General features: G+C 44.8%; 1 protein-coding gene across 1 annotated transcript in view; it reads right to left on the bottom strand.

The window, feature by feature from the left end:
- F11r (F11 receptor) overlaps positions 1 to 20105 on the bottom strand; it is a 28955-nt gene extending 8850 nt beyond the window's left edge. The window contains exon 1 of the mRNA XM_052737630.1: positions 19927 to 20105. Within this exon, the coding sequence (XP_052593590.1) occupies positions 19927 to 19987 (61 nt within the window). The 5' untranslated portion in view covers positions 19988 to 20105. The remainder of the gene's footprint in view (positions 1 to 19926) is intronic.
- Between the last annotated feature and the right edge of the window lie 908 nt (positions 20106 to 21013).

The following is a 21013-nucleotide window of genomic DNA, read 5'->3' as shown; positions in this document are numbered from 1 at the left end:
CCTCTGCCTAGCTATTGACCAATCAGCTTTTTATTAGACCAATCAGGAGCCTTAGGCAGGCAAGGTGAAACAGCCACACATCTTTACACAATTAAACAAATGCAGCAGAAACAAATGCAACACACCTTTACATAGTTAAAGTAATATTCCACAACATAAACAAATGCAACACACCTTTTGCATAGTTAAAGTACTATTTCACAACAGATGGTGACAGTATTCCAACCACCATTTTCAATGTGGAAAAAGTGAGCCCTGGAACAGTTAAGAAGTCTCACCAAATAAAAAACTAATCGACCTTCAAGACAGGCAGAGGCAGGAGGATCTCTGTGAGTTCAAGGCCAGCCTGGTCTACATAGTCTCAGGTCAGGTAGGGCTGCATAGGAGAGACCTTGACTCAGAAAAAAAAAAAAAAGCAATCAAGATTCTGGAGAAGCAAGCAAACTGTCCACAGACCAAATCATAGTGAGTGGTAACAGAGTTTCAAACCAATCCAGCCCAAATGCAAGGCAGCGCTAACTCCCTCTCCACACTCTCCAGCCACCCGCCCAAAGGCAAAGTCAATCCTGCCACCTGTTTTTGATGACTCCGTGCTGCCTAGGGGGCAGAATGCAAATTTTAGCAAGCTAAGAAAATTCCAGCACTATCTGAGCTGCAATAAGCTTCCCATCTTTTACTCACTCTCCTGTTGCAACTGGCCATCTGGCAACACAAACCACTTCCAGCTGTTTGCCAATCCCTGCCTCTGCTCAAGCCGCTTCTGCTATGTGCATGCCTTTCCCCTCTTTGCCTGGTTGGCACCCAGCCCTTCACTATTTTTTTTTTCCGGGAAATGACCCACCACACCCGAGTTCTCTTGGAGCCTCTTTCCTGGGCTTTCACTAGCCCCTGCAAAAACACCTTTGAAGTGTTTCCTGAATTATGTGCTGTTATATATAAACACTCCCATGTCTTTCCGGTAAATGCCCAGACAACAGAGACCATGTCTCATTTGTCACGCTAAGTACTACTCAACCTCCAGCACAGTGCCTGACACTTGGTATTTGCTGAGTGGCACAGAACACAAACAAATTAGGTCATAGCAGCCCATTCACTTTAATACCTGCTTGTTGAGGTTTATCTTCAAAGTTCAGTTTTTTAAATGGGCAGGCCAGATGGCAGTATGGCCAAACGAAGAAAAAACAAACTTGTTTCAAAATCCAACCTCTGTAATATTTTTTAAATATTTATGTATTTATTTTATGTATGTGAATGCTCTATCTGCATGTACATCTTTATGCCAGAAGAGGGCACCAGATCCCATGACAGATGGTTGTGAGCCACCATGTGGTTGCTGGGAATTGAACTCAGGTCCTCTGGAAGAGCTGCCAGTGTTGTTCTTTTTTTTTTTTCTTTGTTTTATGTACATTGGTGTGAAGGTGTCAGATCCCCTGGAACTGAAGTGACAGACAGTCGTGAGCTGCCATGTAGGTGCTGGGAATTGAACCTGGGTCCTCTGGAAGAATAGCCAGTGCTTTTAACCACTGAACCATCTCTCCAGCCCCGCAGCCAGTGTTCTTAACCACTGAGTCATTTCTCCAGCCCTCTCTGTAATATTTTAATACTAACACAATCCTTTTTTTTTTTTAAAGTTCTAGTTGGGGTGGGGACTAGAATTATTTATTTATTGTTTTTTGATTTTTTTTTTTTTTTTTTTTTTTTTTTTGGTTTTTCGAGACAGGGTTTCTCTGTGTAGCTTTGCGCCTTTCCTGGGACTCACTTGGTAGCCCAGGCTGGCCTTGAACTCACAGAGATCCACCTGTCTCTGCCTCCCGAGTGCTGGGATTAAAGGCGTGTGCCACCACCGCCTGGCTGTTTTTTGTTTTGTTTGGGACAGGGTCTCATGCAGCCCAGGCTGGCCAATTTCTGTTCCTCCTGCCTTCCCCTCCTGCATGATAGAGTTACAAGAGTACTCCACCATGCACTGTTTTATGTGTCCCTGGAGACCAAATCTAAGGCTTCATGAATGTTAGGCAAGCATTCTACCAACTGAACTGCACTCCCAGCTCCTAAAACCTAGTTTTGTCTTTTTGTTTGTAAGATTTTTATTTTTATTTGTGTGTGCGCATGTGTGTGTGTGTATACACATGTGTGTTGGTGTCCACAGAGGCCAGAAGAGGACAGCAGATCCCCTGGAGCTGGAGTTACAGGTGGTTGTGAACCTCCCAATGCTGGTAGTAGGAACCAAATTCCGCTCTTAACTGCCATACCCTCTCTTAAGTCCTAAAACTTACACAGAGGTCAGAAGAGGGCGCTAGATCCCCTACAAATGGTAATGAACGATCATGAAGGTACTGAGACCTGAACCCCAGTCTTCTGTAAGAACAAGTGCTTCTAATCCCCGAGCCACCTCTCCAACCGCCTTAGTTCTGTATTTTAAAAACAAAGGGTTTTGGGGGTTTTTTTTGCTTTATTTTGATGTTCTGGTTTTTTGAGATAGGATTTCCTTGAATTGGCTGTCTATCTCAGGCTGGCTTTAAACTTAACGGAAATCCTCTTGCCCCCTGCCTTTGAGCAAGTGCTGGAAATAGGAGTGAATGCTTGAGATCACCACTCCAGGCTACAAGGTGATTTTTAAATTGAATTGTCTTGAAACAATGTTTAAGTTCTCTACCCATAATCCCCACTTACTGTTGTGTAAATGGGACTGTTTTCTGCACCCAGGATACAGTGAGTCAGCAGGTGTTGCATACACAAGTGGCAAAAGGCTGCTTTCTACAACTAGGCTGTATACACTGGTACCTGCAGACCTCCAGGGTAAGGACAGGGAGCCAAGAGTAGACCAAGAGCCAGAAAAACCTCTAATGCGAAGTGTAAAGCAGCAAGAAGTGAGAGAAACCCCTGTGACCAGCTGTCTCAAGCCACTGGAAATAGAAAAGGGAAGGGTGAGAGTTAGGAGCGGGCTGGGAAATTCACCAAGGACTCGAACAGAGTCAGACATTGCCACTTGCACTTGGCCTTTCACATAAAGCCAGTACCAGGAAAACACGTGATCACCCTCATTCATTTGTGGTTCCAAATCAAGTGGAAGCTAGTCACAGTGGCACACATCTGTAATCCCAGGACTCGGGACGTCGTAGTAGCGAAAGGATAAGGAGTTCAAGGCCAGCCTTAGTTACTTGGTAAATGTGAAGCCACCCTGCACTTTTAGGGGCCCAGACTCAAAGACAAGAAAACAACACAACAAAGCACAAATGAGAACTTTTGCTTCCCTACTCCCGAAGCACGTCTTCACTACTTAAAAAGTGGGTTCTATTTGGGGGGAAAAAAACAGGAGAAAGAGGTGAATCCATTCCCAACACCTCCATTATTTTCATGACCACAAGAGTAGCAGCATCACCACCACCAACAAAAATGCTTACATAAACTCAGTTCAGCAGAAAAGGAAACTGTTGGCCAGTCCATTGTTTTTAAGGTCAGCTCCAAAAAGGTTTATGTTGTTATGGACTGTGCTGTTTTCCCCAAATTCTCATACTTATGTCCTAACTCCCAACATCTCAGGATGTATTTGGAGAGAGGACCATTAAAGAGGCAATGATGTTAAAATGAGGTTACTACTGGATGTTTCAATCCAACCCAGCTGGTCTCCTTATAACAGATAAAGGCACAGAGCAGCACACCTGGAATTCGTGGCACGTGAACAGACAGCAAGGAGGAGAGCCATCTGCCAGCCAGTAATCCATCTTAGACTTCCAGGATCCAGAACTGGGAGAAAGTTTTGACAAGCTATCCAACCTGTGGTGTCTGTTACAGAGGCCCTGGCAAACTAACACAATGGTCCCCTGGTTTCTATGTGCACCCACATCTGCTCACCACATAGATAAAAGCAGACACGAGGACATATCTGCACAAAGGAAGAACCAGCTTGTCCTACACAGTTAATTCATCACACCTGAACTGTAAACACTGAGCACGATCAAGAAAGCCACTGACTAAAATAACAGCGACCAGTAACATTTTTTGAATATTCACTATGTGCCAGTTACTGCAAGCCCTTTCGTGATTTAATTCACTGAATCTTAGACTAATGCTGTAAGACAGATACAATTGTAGCTCTCATCTTTAATGAGTAAGTGGGGCACAGAAATTAATTTGTTCAAGGTCACAAAACTAGTGGGTGGCAAAGCTAAAATTGTAACTCACATACTCTGGTTCTAGTACATAAAACAGAATCAATCGGCCGGGCGGCAGCACTTGGGAGGCAGAGCCAGGAGGATCTCTGTGAGTTCGAGGCCAGCCTGGTCTACAGAGCAAGATCCAGGACAGGCACCAAGACCACACAGAGAAATCCTGTCTCGGGAAAAAAAAAAAAAAACCCTGAATCAATCAACTGCTGTAATACCATATCCCGCCCCCAACCCATGTATATTTACTTGTGTGTGCACAAATATGTACATGCCAATGTGCCCACGTGGAGCCCAGAAGACATCTCATAGGACTCTGCTCTCCTTCCCCCATGTGATCCCAGAAACCACACTTAAGTTGACAGGCATAGTTGCAAGTATCTCTACCTACTATCCCGTCTTGTTGGCCCTTTGTTTTTGAGACAAAAATCTCACATATAACCACAGCTGGCCTGAAACTCCATGACTGGTGTTTTGGAAAGAAAGATAACCCTTAAAATGTGTTTCCCCTCCACCTGCAAATGAAAACAACAAATGAAGTGGCCGATGTAAAAAAACAAAAACATGCCAGGCATGATGGCACAAGCCTGTAATCCCAGCCCTTGGGAGTAGAGGTAGGAGGAGCAGGCGTTCAAGGTCACCAGTCTTCAGCTACATAGTTACAAGCAAGACTGGGCTACACAAACTCCTACCCTCAAGAAAAAAACACAGCACCGTCCCCAAAGTCAATTTAAATCAATCCCAACTGGCACAGAAATATCTCCAAAACATTAAATTCATATATAAAATGATACCACCCTTTTTGAGTCTCACTATGCCTGACTTGAACTTGCCATGTAGACCATGCTTGCCTCCAATTCAGAGGTGTGGCTTCTGAGTGCTACGATTAAAAGCATGCTTCAGGGCTGGAGAGATGGCTCAGCCGTTAAAGGCTAGGCTCACAACCAAAAATATAAAAGCATGCTTCAATCTATATAAATAATTTAAAAAGTAAATTCTACAAAAAATAAAAAATAGCCCAAGCATATATATTTTAAAATCTCTTAACAATGACTCCAGGCCGGGCGGTGGTGGCACACGCCTTTAATCCCAGCACTCGGGAGGCAGAGCCAGGCTGATCCCTGTGAGTTCAAGGCCAGCCTGGTCTACAGAGCGAGATCCAGGACAGGCACCAAAAACTAAACAGAGAAACCCTGGCTCGAAAAAAAAAAAAACCGACTCCACTTGGCAGTCTCCATGATCTCTCCCGCCCCATGTTGTGTATTTCTGTAATAAACAGGTATCTGGACTACAGAGTGAAACCCTGTCTCGCAACACCAGGGAAGGAGGGAGAAGGGGGAGGGGGATCAGATAAACTACAAGAAGAAACACGGCCACATAAACAGGAGAGGCAAACACACAGGCATACACTTGAGGGCACGGTACTGGGAATACAGGGAGAGCACTTGCCTAGCTGCACGAAGTTCTGGGTTCCATGTCTAGCACTACAAAAGGAAAAAAGCGGAGAGAAAAAACAAGAGAGATGGAGAAAGAGAGACGAGGAAGTATCCGGTATCAGTGAACAGTGGTAAGCCATATCGGAGAGTGAAGAATGTTTCAAATAAACGTTAAAGGTGAACTGAGGTTAACAGATGAGGAAGAAATGTGAGCTGCTGGGAAGTCTAAGAGGGAGGAAAAGGGCACAAGAACACAGATGTCCCGGAGACAGAGGAGAGAAAGCAGGAAGGCAGGAAACGCACAGGAGGATGTGGAAGCGAAACATGAACAGGAAATGATTAAAATAATCATAAAATATTAACAACTAAGTCAATCTCCACATATTCTCATAAGCAATATGATTTCTTTTATTCCCCCTAACCCCCAATGCATTGGGTTTTTGGAGACAGGGTCTCCGTAATAGCCCCTGGCTTGTCTGAAATCAGTAAGTGTATCACGCTGGTCTCAAACTTTGGCAATCCTGCTTCTGTTTCTAGAGTACTGGTCTTACAGGCATGTGCCACCCTGCTGGGCCTAAGAGACTTTTTTCAAGAGAGCTGGTGGTTTTACCTAGCTGGTGTGTTCTCCCCACCCCCACTCCTTATCCTCAGGGGATGAATTCCAACGTGTTCTGCCAACACAAGAAACCAAAGATAGCATACTAACCCCCAAACTTTTGATAAGTTTTTCTTACATGGAATAAAGCTTAATTCATAAATAAGAAACAACAAAAGATTAATAACAATAACCCATAGTATAAGATAATGGCAATACACTGTGATAAAAGTTTTTAATAGCTAGGCATGGTAGCACATGCTTGTAATCCCAGGACTTGGGAGGTGGACGCAGGAGGAACTGAAGACCAGCCTCAGCCAGAGCTGAAGGCCATCCTGACCACACTATTTCAAAAGCTACCACAACAAAATCCACCCTAAATTCATGTACTGTTTATTTCTGGAAGTTTCCTTTTAATATTTTCAAACCCAGATTGACCATTTGGTGACCTAAAATGCAGAAGTAAAGACAAGACTCAGGGGCCTACTGTGTAACTACTGAAAATCACAGTGTATCTGGGTAATAAGAAGAAAACTGTGGGAAATGGCTTTTCCAAAATGGTCACACGTATCTAGTCTTTCTCTCTCCCACATGCATATTTTAGGACTAGGGTAGAGTCTACGTTCCCTTCGGTCTGGACAGAGTCTCTGTGACTACTAAATAATAGCCAAGAATGATACACAGAATCTTCGCATTAAAGCTAGTGCTATTTTCTTATTAAATTCTCAAAAACCAAGCCAGGAATGGCAGCACATGCCTTAACCCCAGCACTAGGAAGACAGAGGCAGGCCGATCTCTGAGTTTGAGGCCAGTCTGGTCTATAGAGCAAGTTCCAGGACAGCCAGGGCTACAGAGAAACCCTGTCTCTTTTTTTTCTTTTTTTTTTTTCCCGGTTTTTCGAGACAAGGTTTCTCTGTGTAGCTTTGCGCCTCTCCTGGAACTCACTTGGTAGTCCAGGCTGGCCTCGAACTCACAGAGATCCACCTGGCTCTGCCTCCCAAGTGCTGGGATTAAAGGCGTGCGCCACCACCGCCCGGCGAAACCCTGTCTCAAAAGCCCCCCAACAACAAAAAAAAATCTCAAAACACCCTATGAGACAAGTACTATTGTTATTATACCATTTTATTTTGTGTGTGTGTGTGTGTGTGTGTGTGTGTGTGTGTGTGTGTGTGTGTGAGAGAGAGAGAGAGAGAGAGAGAGAGAGAGAGAGAGAGAGAGAGGGAGGCCTGACCATGCACACATGTGTAAACAAGAGATCACTGCCAGTGTCTTCCTCTTTCACTTTCCATCCTGGTTTTTCAGACAGTTATCTCCCAGAACCTAGAGTTCAATGACGGACTAGACTGTCTCGACAGCAAGCTCCCAGGATCCTTCTGTCTCTGCCCCTGAGGGCTGGAACTAAAGGTGCCCACTGCCAGGCCCGGCTGTGGCCCACTTTTAAAAGGGTTCTTCTGGGGATCAGATACGGGTCCTCACACTTGCACAGCAAGTATTTTACCAACCGAGCCGCTTCCCCAGACCCTCAGCCCATTTTATAGATGAAGAAACTGAGACCTCAAACAGCTGCCTCATAAAAAAGTAAGGGTCTTAAGCGTCTCCGATGCTTTTGGGGACTTTTTTCTTTTTCTTTTGTGTGTGTGTGTGTGTGTGTGTGTGTGTGTGTGTGTGTGTGTGTGTGTGTGTTTATTCTGGGCTGTACTGGGGACTGAACCTAAGAGAAGGATTCTATCACGGAGCTACCATGCCGCTTTTTAATGTCTTTTTATTATTGTTATTATTAACTGATTTATTTATTTCAGTTTTTCGAGACAGGGTTTCTCTGTGTAACAGTCCTGGCTGTCCTGGAACTCACTTTGTAGACCAGGCTGGCCTTGAACTCACAGAGATCCAGCTGCCTCTGCCTTCTGAGTGCTGAGATTAAAGGTGTGTCCTACCATGCCTGGCTTTAGGTTTTAATATATATGTGTGCATCACATTAATTCGTAGAAGCCTAGGATGAAACAGTATAAGTGTTTAGCTATAGATTAAGAGTGCACATGATTATGTTTCTCTATAATCCTATACTTTCCCATTTTTTGACCTGGAGCAGGTATATGTTGTGGGATACTTGTACAACGTGTGAAGATGTATTGTTGATTGGTGTAATAAAAAGCCGAATGGCCAATACCTAGGCAAGAGGTGTAGGCAGTACTTCTGGGCAGAGAGAGAACTCTGGGAAGAATGGCGGAGTTGCCAGCTAGACATGGGGAGGAAACAGGAGGTACAAGATGGAAGAGAGGTAACGTCATGTAGCAAAATGTAGATTATCAATATAAATGGGTTGATTTAACTTATAAGAGCTAGTGGGGCAACCCTAAGCTAAGGCCGAGCTTTCATAATTCATAATAAGTCTCCATGTCGTTTTTTGTGAGCAGGCAGCCCAAAGAAAAGTCCGACTACATATGGCATCCAAAGTGGGCCTGACAAAGTGGTCTCTCGGGTAGGCTCAGTGTACAGAGGCACGACTTGTTTTGTTTTGTTTTTTGGGACAAGGTTTCTCTGTGTAGCTTTGGAACCTGTCCTGGAACTCGCTCTGCAGACCAGGCTGGCCTCGAACTCAGAGATCTGCCTGCCTCTACCTCCCGAGTATTGGGATGAAAGGCGTGCACCACCACCAGCAGAGGCAGGGCTCTTTTAAGAGGCCCTACTGTGCAGCTGAGCATTTGAACAGCTAACATTGGGTACAAACTCCTGTTTCAGGCAGACACAACAGATACCAGAGCTAGGGCAGGTAAATGCAGCTAGGCTCTCACGGAACTGAGCGGGGCATAGCCAGCCTCCAGCACCACTCTGGAGTAGTACCTCAGCAATTTAAGATTTGTCTCCAAGGTCAGAGAACACTATAAGCACACCGCTGCAGACTCACAAAAAGCCAGGTCCAGACACACACACACTCACTAAAAAAAAAACCTCTAAAAAGGTACCATATGCTTTAAAAGGTGCTTAGGTGCTGAAAAAGAAAACTACGTTTAGACAGTCATAAAAAAAATTAGTTTAGAGCTGGAGAGATGGCTCAGAGGTTAAGAGCACTGGCTGTTCTTCCAGAGGTCCTGAGTTCAATTCCCAGCAACCACACGGTGGCTCACAACCATCTGTAATGAGATATGGTACCCTCTTCTGGCATGCAGATATACATGCAAACAGAACACAGTATACATAATAAATAAATTTTTAAAAAAGTTTAAAGTCTTTCAAGAGAAAGTAAAGTAATATTAAAAAATGAGCCATGTAAGAAATGGGAAATATTATATAACACAGGGAGTTTGGACCTTATATGGTGCTTTGTTAATTTTGAATTTTTTGAATCCTAATGAACAGTGAATGACAGCTGCTGAGACACTGGATTATGAAAGGGACTGCTGAATTAAACCAGTCTTTAGAGATGTCTTGGCTTCGGAATGGAAGTTGGAAAATGTGTTTAGTTGGGGGAAAGGTTGTGCTTTTGTTTCCATAGGAAATGAAAAGCTATCAATTCCTTCAAAATTAATAAAGATCAGATTTGACCAGAGGAGACCTGAGAATTTTGGCTGCAGACATGAGGGAAATGCCAAGAAAGACTGCATACAGGCGATGTAGATGCTGATCCCTCAACATGGGAACAGCTCCGAGACTGGATGAGACATGATAAATCCTGTTGGTTACAGGGTCCTCGTGACTTGTTACATTACAGTTTGGATCTGCAATTCAAACAGACTATAAATCTGTTGACAGATGCCTTTTACCTACTCAAACATAAAACAAAAAATCTTTAGCTGACTTGTGTATACTGTACATCCCATACTTGTGTTAATAAAGATATATGTTACCTTTAAAAGCTTGTATGTTTTCAGAAAAAAGGGACCAGATGCTAATAAAGACAAACAGCCCAGGTGATCCAGCCTTTCAGAATTCCTCTTTTACATTTCCTCAAAATTCTGAATACAGAACAACTTCAAAGTTGTTAGCTGAGATGGTCCAGCCTTACAGACTACTCCAACCAAGACTTCAGATAAGCTCTACACTTTCCCATTGCAGAGACTAAACAAAAAATAATACACCTAGCTCTCCCAGGACCTGACCATTATCCCAATTTTCTCAGGGTGCCCTAAAGATGCCATTGCCCCCAGACAGCAAGAAGCAGTCTAGAGAACACATGCCCACATCCCCGAGGGGTGGGGTGGGTGATTTCTGGTCATTTGATGGATGTGTATCATTGTTTGAGGGTGGGGAGGTGTTAATTACAATTTGTTACTGGTCATGGTTACCAAAAAAAAAAAAAAAGACTAAACAAAAAGATGTTAGAGTCAAGGATTTCTTTCTAAAAAGAAAAGGGGATATAAAAATAACAGGCTAAAAGCAGAGATTATTTAACCTATTTTTAAACTAAAAAACAACTATTAATCTCAAATATTTTCACTGGTATGGATTCTTGTATACTGATACACATTTTAAGGTTATTTTTGTTATACTGTATATATGTTTCTACTCTTGTCTAAGGTATTGTATCTATGTAGCTCATGTTAAAATGTAAAGTTCTAGTCCTTGAAAGCTATTATTACAAACTGTTTAGGATAATTAAGAAATGCAGGTTAGCAGTTAGTCATTTATAACAATCAAATTTGTAGTCATGTTAAGTATGTATTCAAGGTCAATCAGAGATACATTTTAAATAGACAGATGTTCTTTAAATACTTCAGAGACCTACAGAATATGTTATTTAAGATGTTTTAATAACATAAGACTTCATGACAGTGAGACATGTCTGCTCCTGACAATACCAATTTACTTCAGTGGGTATCAAAGAACTTCTATATGGAATTTGCTTTCAATGTGGCAGAGCTAGCCACCTGGGCAAGAAACTGCCCTTGCCTCAACTGCTGACAGAATGCTGTCCAAATTGGGCAAGCAAGACACAAAACAGGCTGACTGACAAAATTTGCCAAGACAAGGCTGGACAGTCCTTCAAAATTCCTGCTTCACAAAAAAGTCTGTCAGATATCTAGGCTGACAGGCCAAAGATGAATGCCCCAACATCGCCGAGAACCTTGGCTGACTGTCCAGGCAGCCAGCTGTCTCTGTTGTTTTTTATAGTTTTGGAAGTTGTTTGTTCTACATTCTGTTTACTCAGGTAATAGTTATCCTCAGTTCTGTGATGGGGTTGAACATGAGCCAGTTATAGTTAGTTTTCTTGTTACCAAATTCAGAAAAGAAATTCACAAAAAAAAAAAAAGAAAAGAAAAAGAAACTCACAAAAGAGATGTCAAGTGCCTAAGGTTGAGAGACAAAAGCTTAAGTTGTTTATCTAAGAAAATGTTTTCAGATCCAAAAAGATATGTTTAGGTTGGTAATACAGCTATGATAGAAAGTGGTTTAGGTATAAAACTTTGGACTCACTAAGATAGGATAAATAATATAGTACTTCTCCAAATATGCCAAATGAAAATGGACTGTAATTCTTTTTTTTTTAAGATTTATTTATTTATTATGTATACAGAAGAGGGTGCCAGATCTCATTACAGATGGTTGTGAGCCATGATATGGGTGCTGGGAATTGAACTCGGGACCTCTGGAAGAGCAGTCAGTGCTCTTAAACTCTGAGCCATCTTTCCAGCCCATGGACTGTAATTCTTACCTGGTAATTGTCCTTATTATATATAGTTCTACTGTGTTAAGAGTTTAAACCTTTCCTTTTTATTTAGACAAAAAGGGAGAAATGTTGTGGAATATTTGTACACTGTGTGAAGATGTATTGCTGTGATTGGTGTAATAAAAAGCTGGACAGCCAATAGCTAGGCAGGAAGTATAGGTGGGACTTCTGGGCAGAGAGAACTCTGGGAAGAAAGGCAGAGTCACCAGCCAGGCATGGGAAAGAAACAGGAGATGCAAGATGGAAAAGAGGCAACACCATGTGGCAGAACATATATTAATAAAATTGGGGTTAATTTAAGTTATAAGAGCTAGTGAGACAAACCTAAGCCAAGGCCAAGCTTTCATAATTGATACTAAGTCTCCATGTCATTATTTATGAGCTGGTGATCCAAAGAAAAATACGACTACAGGTATTAGTCTGTATTGTTTCTGTTTTGAAAGTGAGTCACTCTATAGTCCAGACAGGACTCCAACTCACCATCCTCCTGCCTCAGGCTCCCTAGTGCTGTGATTACAAATAGCACCACCACAACCAATTGTACCTCTCTATCACTTTAGTAGGGTTTTATTTATTTATTTTTTCCTTTCTTTCTCTCCTCCCCCACCCCCACCCCCACTCCCACAAGCTTAGGGGCTGGAGAGACGGCTTGTGAGTAGAACTTACTGTTCCTGCAGAAGACCCAAGTTCAGTTCCCAGCACCCAGGTGGCTCACAACTGACTGGATCTCCAGCTCCAGGGGGTCTGATGCTGTGTCCTCTGGCCGCCTTGGGGACCCAAACATACATGTTCATACACATATACATATATACATAAATAAAATAAATTAATTAAAAAAAATTAAACAGAAGTACTCTGCAAAGATGGATAGTGCCCATCCCAAAAGTCATGGGTTATTAAATAGAAATCTCATTGGGCAGTGGTGGCCCATGCCTTTAATCCGGAAACTCAGGAGGCAGAAGCAGGTGGATCTCTCTGAGTTCAAGGCGAACCTGGTCTACAAAGCAAGTTCCAAACAGCCAAGACTGTTACACAGAGAAACTCTGTTTCAAAAAAAAAAACCAAAACCAAAACCAAACAAAACAAAAAACATCAGTGCCAGGTGTAGGATACTTCCTTAAGAATTGTTGATCAGGCAGCCCCAGAGGCCCCCCAAAAACAGAAGGTATTACCATTGCTCTTAGCTGCCCACCTACAACAGGCTTTCTTTTGGGCCACCTACCAACTCCCAAATCATGACACAGAGACTTATTACTAGTTATGAATGCTCAGCCTTATCTTATCCTCGTTTCTTGCTAGCTTATATTAACTTGTTTCTCTTCATCTACGTTTTGCTTTGGGGCTTTTTACCTTTCATTCTGTATGTCTTACTCCGTGTCTGTCTAGCTGGCCCCGGATGTCTCCCTTTTTTTCTCCCTCATTCTCTCCTCTGTTCTCATTCTCTTCTCTCCTCCTACTTATTCTCTCTGCCCACCAGCCCTGCCTATTCCTCTACTGCCTAACTACTGGCCATTCAACTTTTTACTAGACCTATCAGGTGCCTTAGGCAGACAAGGTCGAACATAACTAAACAAATGCAGCATAAACAAGTGTAACACACCTTCACATAGTTAAAGCAGTATTCCCCAACGACCCACCAGAATTAGATAGTAAGATACAATTGTTAAAGATACAACATACTTTACATAGTTAAAGTAGTATTCCCCAACGCCCACCAGAACTAGATGATAAGATACAATCGTTAAAGATGCAACATACTTCAGTTGCAGGATACAGAGAAATGAAGCTGGAGCTGAGCTAGAAGCTTCCTCCCTGCTGGCTGACTTTCACAGTGCTGGAAGGTGCTATCTAGGCAACTGACGAGCAAAGTATTATCAGTGGCGTTACTCAGCTGTGGATCTTCTGTGCTATAACACCAACCTGCCAAGCAAACCGTGGCCACTGTGCACTGTGTGCGGTGGTACTGTTAGAAGAAAACCAACTGCATACTGAGTAGATCAGAGAGAGGCCCACTCCCCAAGAAGGAACTATGCCCAGTACCATGGACTTGGTCAAAAGCATGGGTTGGGGAGGTCATAGGTCATAGGCCATGAGCCCTGCAGCTTTAATTTTGCTAAGCAACTGCCTTCTAAATATTTATGTTTATGTTAGTCAAAGAAGCTTCTTTTGAGCAGATGATGGTTAATGACTTATAACCAATCAAGATGCTGAAAATAACTGGTTATTGAATGTTCATTTCTATATGGGATATCTGTATTACCCCCTCCAAGGCTCGGAGAACATCACAAAAGGGGGAGTGGAAAGAATGTAAGAGCTGTCAGGCCGGCCAGTGAGGTGGCTCAGCCTGTAAAGGCACTTTCTGCTGAGCCTAAAAACCTGAATTCAAGCCCCAAGTCCCACAGCATAGAAAGTGAAAAGCAACCCCCTACAGCTGGTCTCTGACCTCCACACATCACACATCACACACACACACACACACACACACACACACACACACACACACACACACACACACTACAATAAATAAATTTTACAAATTGTTTCTTAAAGACTGTAACAGCTGGAGGATGTGGAGGAGAGTCATGAAAGGCTGTCTTCTGGGCATGCCACAGCTGTTTCGCTCATAGCCTGAGCAGCTACAGTTACCTGCACAGGACGGGGCCCACTGAGACTCTGTCAGGGCTGGAAGAGGGGCTTCTCCCCGTCACCCAGTAGCTACTGGCAACCGATAACTACTGGGAAGGAGACACTGTCTACAGTGGTGTAGCCACAGCTGAGTTACTCAAGGGCCCGTAGTTAGAGCACCACACCCAAGGCCTCGGTTAAACTCAGTGGATCACAAAACAAAAACAAAGCAGAGGGCCAATGAGATGGCTCAGCAGGTAAAGATGCCTGCCACCATGCTTGAGGTCCTGAGTTCAATCCCATGGTAGGACTCCAATTCACACAAAGTCTTCCCTGACCTCCACATACACACGCACACAAAAATGAAATTTGAAAAAATAATTAGCCATTAAAAAAAATAAAAGGAAAGATGTGTACGTGGGAAGGAAATTTGCTGAGCAGAAAGGAGATCAGTAGGAGTGAAAGGAGGCTCTGTGTGTGTGTGTGTGTGTGTGTGTGTGTGTGTGTGTGTGTGTGTGTGTGTGTGTGAGATCAGAATGCACTGGACACAATGGCAAGGTCAAAGAATTGTTTTAGAAGTCCTGCCTCGGCCTCAGTGTGTTGGCACAACCAACACATGCCACCACACCCAGCACAAAAGCCACTGCCTGCCTTTTGCTCCCAAAACATTCTGTGCTTGGTTGATGGCCCTCCTGTATATTCCAGTTGGGGATCACGCTTGTAGCCCTTGGAAACAAGAAACCAGTCGGATTCAATCCCTAGCTGTGGATGTTCCCTGAACCTCCCTGAAGCTCTGTTAGGATAAGAAGTTGACAAAGAGCTGAGCAGAGCCCCCCAACAACCTATGTTTTTGAACATGGGGGTCCAGCCCACAGCAGAACAGCTCCTTCCTTCTACCGTTTTAACAGGAAGCCCTTTGTTTTCTCTTTATACACATCCTGTTAACTCCTAGAATATTCCTCAAGATGCTTTTATGCCACCAGTTTGATTTTTAAAAAGGAAGGAAAAGAAGGGAAGCCAGCCAGCCGGTCTCTGCTTCCCTCTAAGAATACAGTACTTCACATCTGGGCATATGAACTTCAGAAGACACTCCAGACATAATGAACAAAAGCTTGCTGGAGGCTGGAGTGATCCGATACAGAATGTCTGGGCAAATAGGAAGGCTGGGTGAGACCTACTACAGAGCAGGCTCAAACCTCTGAAGATGGGAGAAATCAATACTGGCAGTGGAAGGAGGGGGCTTTCACTCCATGGCTCCCTCCTGCCCTCTCTTTGTGGACTTTCCAGTTTTACCTGTTCGGCCCCCTCCCCCATGGCAAAGGACAGTGACTCCTGTCAGGACAGAACTCACCCCAGGGACCTGGCATCCAACTTCCTGCCAGCCAGCTGCTTCCTCTAATCCCGCCCCAACCCTGGAAAATAAATGACACACAGTGGACTTTGGACAGAAACTCTGCTTATCAGGGAGTCCCAGGCAGACGAACTCCAGGGTTTCAATGCCTGGAAAACCCCAATATGCATGTGCTCATACTGCACCCCACAGCATCCTCCCAATTCTGAGAAACTTCTTTCTCATTTAACATTTGCTGTGGACACCTAGCCGAGCCTGTGAAGAGGAAATAGGTATGAATTCTGAGATTTCCTAGATGTGAAAACCAAGCCCCAGGACTTCTTAATTTACCACATAAAATGTGTGTAGCATTTCAATCCATCTTTGGAGAGGGAGCATGTCAGTGCCCTCCCCCTTAAATTCCAGCTGTGTGTGGAAGTTGGGCAGATCCAAGCAGCCAAGCTATAGCCCCTATAACACCAACATGGAAAAAAAAAACAGTTGGAGCTCTGTGAGTTCAAGACTAGCCTGATCTACATAGCAAATTTCAGGCCGGCTAAGGCTATACAGTGAGACCCTGTCTCAAAACAACAAAACAAAGAAACAAAGAAAAGAAAAGAAAAAAAGAAAACTCTCCAGGTAATCTTAAGTAAAATAAACAAGATGTAATCTAATGCATACCGTAAGGCTTTTTCGTGTAAGAAAAGAGTGAGAAAGCAAATACACATTTGTACACACGTGTCTGAATAACAAAATACTAGACAGACACACATAAGCTCTCCCAAGTATAGTTTCCGCAAGAGTAGAATGGGACGCCGGGCGGTGGTGGCGCACGCCTTTAATCCCAGCACTCAGGAGGCAGAGCCAGGCGGATCTCTGATTTCGAGCCCAGCCTGGTCTACAGATCGAGATCCAGGACAGGCACCAAAACTACACAGAGAAACCCTGTCTCAAAAAACCAAAAAAAAAAAAAAAAAAAGTAGAATGGGAGTGAACCAATCTACCTCTGTGATGTACTTTGAATCCCAAACCCTGTCAACCAGTGCACTATGAATAAACCATTTCTAGAATCACTGCATCTCTGCCCAAAGGAGAACTAGGCTGGAGGCCCTGGACAAGCCTGGGACACAAAGAAGCAGAAGAGAAAGAAGTCTCACAGGTGAAACATTCCAGAGCCAAGCCTCGCCTGCTGGAGTTCTGCCACCACCCATTTCCTCCTAGCTGTGGCCACTCACTAGCTTCTAGTTTCAAGAGAACAATTATTTCCCTGGGAGGAAGCAGTAGGCATGACTCACCAATCCACAGTTTTGAGGGAAAGTCTGCCCCCTGAACAGCACATTGGAAATACTCAAAAGAGACTTCTTTAGAAATACCGTCAGGAAACATCGGAGCCCTGACCAAAAAGCCACAGCAGTAGTCCACCCCTCTTGGAAGGAAGGGAATTTCACACCCGGTTAAGGAAGGAAAAAAAGTCAGCACTGACTTTCCTCCCTTCTGGATACAGTAATATTTGGCCCATCCACTGCCATGGCTCGCAGCTGAACTTTTTCCAAGTTCAGGTTCTCTAGGGAATGGAATGTAGCATTCTGGGTCACCAATTTCACACTCCCCAGCCTCGGCTCTCCCAACATGTCTGTGTATCCCTGCCCACTGAGTACCTCAGGTTGGAGCTGTCTTCCACTCAGGGGCTCATACTTGACTATCTTGCCCTTTCTTCTCCCTCCCTGATAGCTGAGCCATGATGGGGAGTGACTCAGGAAGGAAAGGACACAGTGGCAATCTGCTTATGCTTGTGACCAGATGCCCCACCCCAAAGAGCCCCTACTTTTAAAATTAATAATAAAATAAAGCCCCGCCATTGGGAATTTCCCTGCTTCCTTTGACCTACTCTAGTAAGGACAACATTCTTGCACCCTCACAAAATCCAAAGGGGTAAGAGCTGTGCAGCAATAATCCCTTCATGTCTATGTCAAGTAGCTATTATCTCCATTGATCCTCATGGCAAGCGCAGGACCAGTATTATTACTCCTGTTTTATAGCTGAAGAGACTGAACGACTAGCTTAAGGTCACCAGAGAAGAAAACAAAGCCAGGAGACTGGTGAGGTGACCAGGCTACCATTTCCTTACTCATTTGCACTAATCAAATCACTCCCCATGGTCTGCCTTGATTTAAAAGTTGCATGGTCCATTCCTCCAGCCCCCCACCCCCACTCCAGTCTACCACCGCACCACCCCCTATGGTCCACGGTCCACCCCCTCAACCCCTTCTCCACAACCCTGACGTTATTCCCTAGGATCCACCGCCCTGCCAAACAAATGCAACAACTCCTCAGGCTTCCTATGAACAGTGGCTGCTTGCTCAAAACGCTGTTGTCACAATCCTTCAGCGGCAGCATGCCATAGACCCAATACAGGAAATTAGGAGAAAAGAAGAGGAGGAAGGGAAGGAGCTAGCGGAAATCAGCTCCAGGAAGTTTATAAGCTGTCAACTGCCGTCACGGATCCAGAAGAAACAGCACACAAAACAGGAATATGGGTGTGGCTAACATTTCTAAGATACGACCAAAAATGAAGTGATGGCTGGGCAAAGACAGGAAGATAAAGAGAAGCAGAAATGGATGGATGAGTAGCATTCGAAGGTGAAGTGAGAAAAGATGGAGCCAGTGGAAGGTTCTTTTGTTTTGTTTTGTTTTAAATAAAACAGCAAATTCTGAAGCAATAGCCCAGATAGTTCTTGGGCCTTGGGCCTGAAATGCTGGAACTCCAGGAACGGGGGACAGAGGACTCTAGTCCATCCCCAGCTTCTACTCCCCTTGTAAACTGGAAAAGTCATTTCCTCTCTCAAGGCTCATTTCCTTATCTGCACAATGGAAAGAAGTAGGATCACCTATTGTCTAGTCCCACGCCAAGGGTTTACAGTTCTGTGACAGAGACATACAAAGACGTGATCTAGCCACCTTGGGTAAGGAATCTATTTCTGCTCTCCAAAAGTTCTTCAAAACGAACCTTTAGAAGACACCAATACCCACTGTTACGTTTCATTTCCTTTACCCTCTCTAAAACAAGAAGCTCGAAGGGAAACAGATTCATAGAGAACACATTCCAAGTAAACGACCCAATAGTGTATGCACTTAAGAATCAGACATCGCACACCCAAAATCTCTGGTTTGGTCCTCAGCTCCGAAGGGTGGTGGCAGGGAAAATCAGACAGATAAATATACAGGTCCTGACACACATTGACCAAGGCACAAACCAGCCAACCTCACACTCAGCCTCATACAAACACACCTCGAGACAGTCATGCCCCAGCATGCGAGCCTGGTTTGTTTCTCAGGAAAGGGAGTCAGTCTACAAGGAAACAAAAAAACTCTCATTCCCGGCAAGGGGGAGGGCAGAGGTCTGGCTCAGAGGAGATCCAGCCAACCAATAGACCCAGTCTCCCCCAGGGAATCGTCACTCAGTCAACAACCTTAATTAAGGACTCCTCGCTAGTTAGTCAAGAAAAGAATTCTGAATGCTATGATCTGAGAAATTTTTAGAGATTCCGTTTCTTCTTCTGACGCTGAACCCCGGCATTAATTCCTGGAAGGTCCACAATTTAACAAGAGCGAGAGACCCCTTCTGCAAAAGCCAGGAAAGGAAACATTCCCTACCCCCACCTCCATTACATTTCCTCCTAGGACACTTGAGCCAAGGGAGTCCGGCTGAGAGGCTCAAGGTTCCTCTGAGTCGTCCGAGATGTCGGAGGAGCAGGGCGGCCCTTCCCAGGTGCAGATGAAGGGGAACGGGTAGCTTGATAGTTTGGTGTGGGAAGGGTCCTCGGGCCTGAAGGGGAGACCCAGAACCGTGGACCCTCCCGGTTATTTTTAAAGCTCCAGGCCACGGTGTAGGAGACGGGGTCACAGATCACCCGACTGGGGGAGGGTAGCCAGCCAGTCTCCAGGTGGGGGAGGGGAGAGTGACCAGACCCGGGCGGAAAAGTGGACTCCCAGGGCGAGGCAGGCGGGCAGGCAGGTTTCTGGACTCCTCCCTTCCGGTGGGCAAGTGGGGTGCGCCTTCGTCCAACCTCTAACCGGACCCACCTACTCCTCCCAAAACTCCGGGAACTCACCAAGGATCATAGAGGTGAAGAGAAACAACAGTTTCCTCCCTGCTTTCCCCTCGGTGCCCATTCCAGTGACAATCCCGACACGACGGGCGAGCCACTCCGCTGGGAACAGCTCCGCGAGCCACCGCGCTGGGACTGGACTCCAGCCGCCAGGTTGAGCCCGGCCCGCCTTTCTCTCCACGCCCGGTGGGCGGCGCCCGGCTGTCCCGCGTTCCGATTGGCGAAGAGAGAGGGAGCTCGGATGAGTGACTCACCGTACGCAGGTGCAACCCCGAACTTTCCTCCCCCTTGAATCCGATTGGTGCCTTTCTTTCCTAGAGACCTCTGGTTGGCCCAGGAGACAGTCGCTTTAAGGAAGCCAAAGCCTCCTCCTGGACAGGTAAGGGCATCCCGATTGGCAGCAAGGTTCGCAGCTAGGGCCTTTCTGACTGGCCCGGCTCTTGATAGTTATCTCTAAGGTGTAGGTGGGGAAGGTCACAGGCCTCTAAGATGCAGGAATCTCCTTGGTTGATTTTTTTCCCATTACTTTTAAATTGCTTAATGCTGCAGAATCCGCCCCCCCCCCCCCCCACACACCTTGGTAAGTAAAAAAACACATATTAACATGGGAAGATGTAGGGAGAGAGGAGGAGAGATACATTAAGTACCCCAAACTGGGTTACTCCGCCCTCCTGGTTACATTATCTCAAAAAGAAACCTAATACACAGACATAGAAAACATCCAGATTATAAAAGCTGACCTGCAGTTCCCTGGGTGACTGAGGATATGACTTTTATACGGATATGATCTGTCAGTAGCTCTTTTGCTGGACCTTACATTTGGATTGACTTGTTTTCTTAGACCAGGGCTGGCTATGTAGCTGGGGATGACCTCAAACTGTACATCTTCCTGTAGAAAAGGCTATCCCACACCGTAGCACATGGCAGTAATTCCAGCACCCAAGAGGTAAATACAGCAATATCGGAGATTCAAGTGAGTCGTAGGCTTCATGAGACCCTGTCTCAAAATTAGAAGAGGAGGAGGAGAAGAACAGGAGGAGGAAGCAGCAGAGGGAAGGAAATAAAACCAAAACCATAATGTCTCTCTCTG

Source organism: Peromyscus californicus, unplaced genomic scaffold, assembly GCF_007827085.1.
Source record: "Peromyscus californicus insignis strain IS unplaced genomic scaffold, ASM782708v3 Scaffold_14__1_contigs__length_90479793_seg_2, whole genome shotgun sequence".
Taxonomy (NCBI): Eukaryota; Metazoa; Chordata; class Mammalia; order Rodentia; family Cricetidae; genus Peromyscus; species Peromyscus californicus.
Note: the sequence above shows the minus strand (reverse complement) of the source record. Positions and strands in the feature narration are given on the sequence as shown.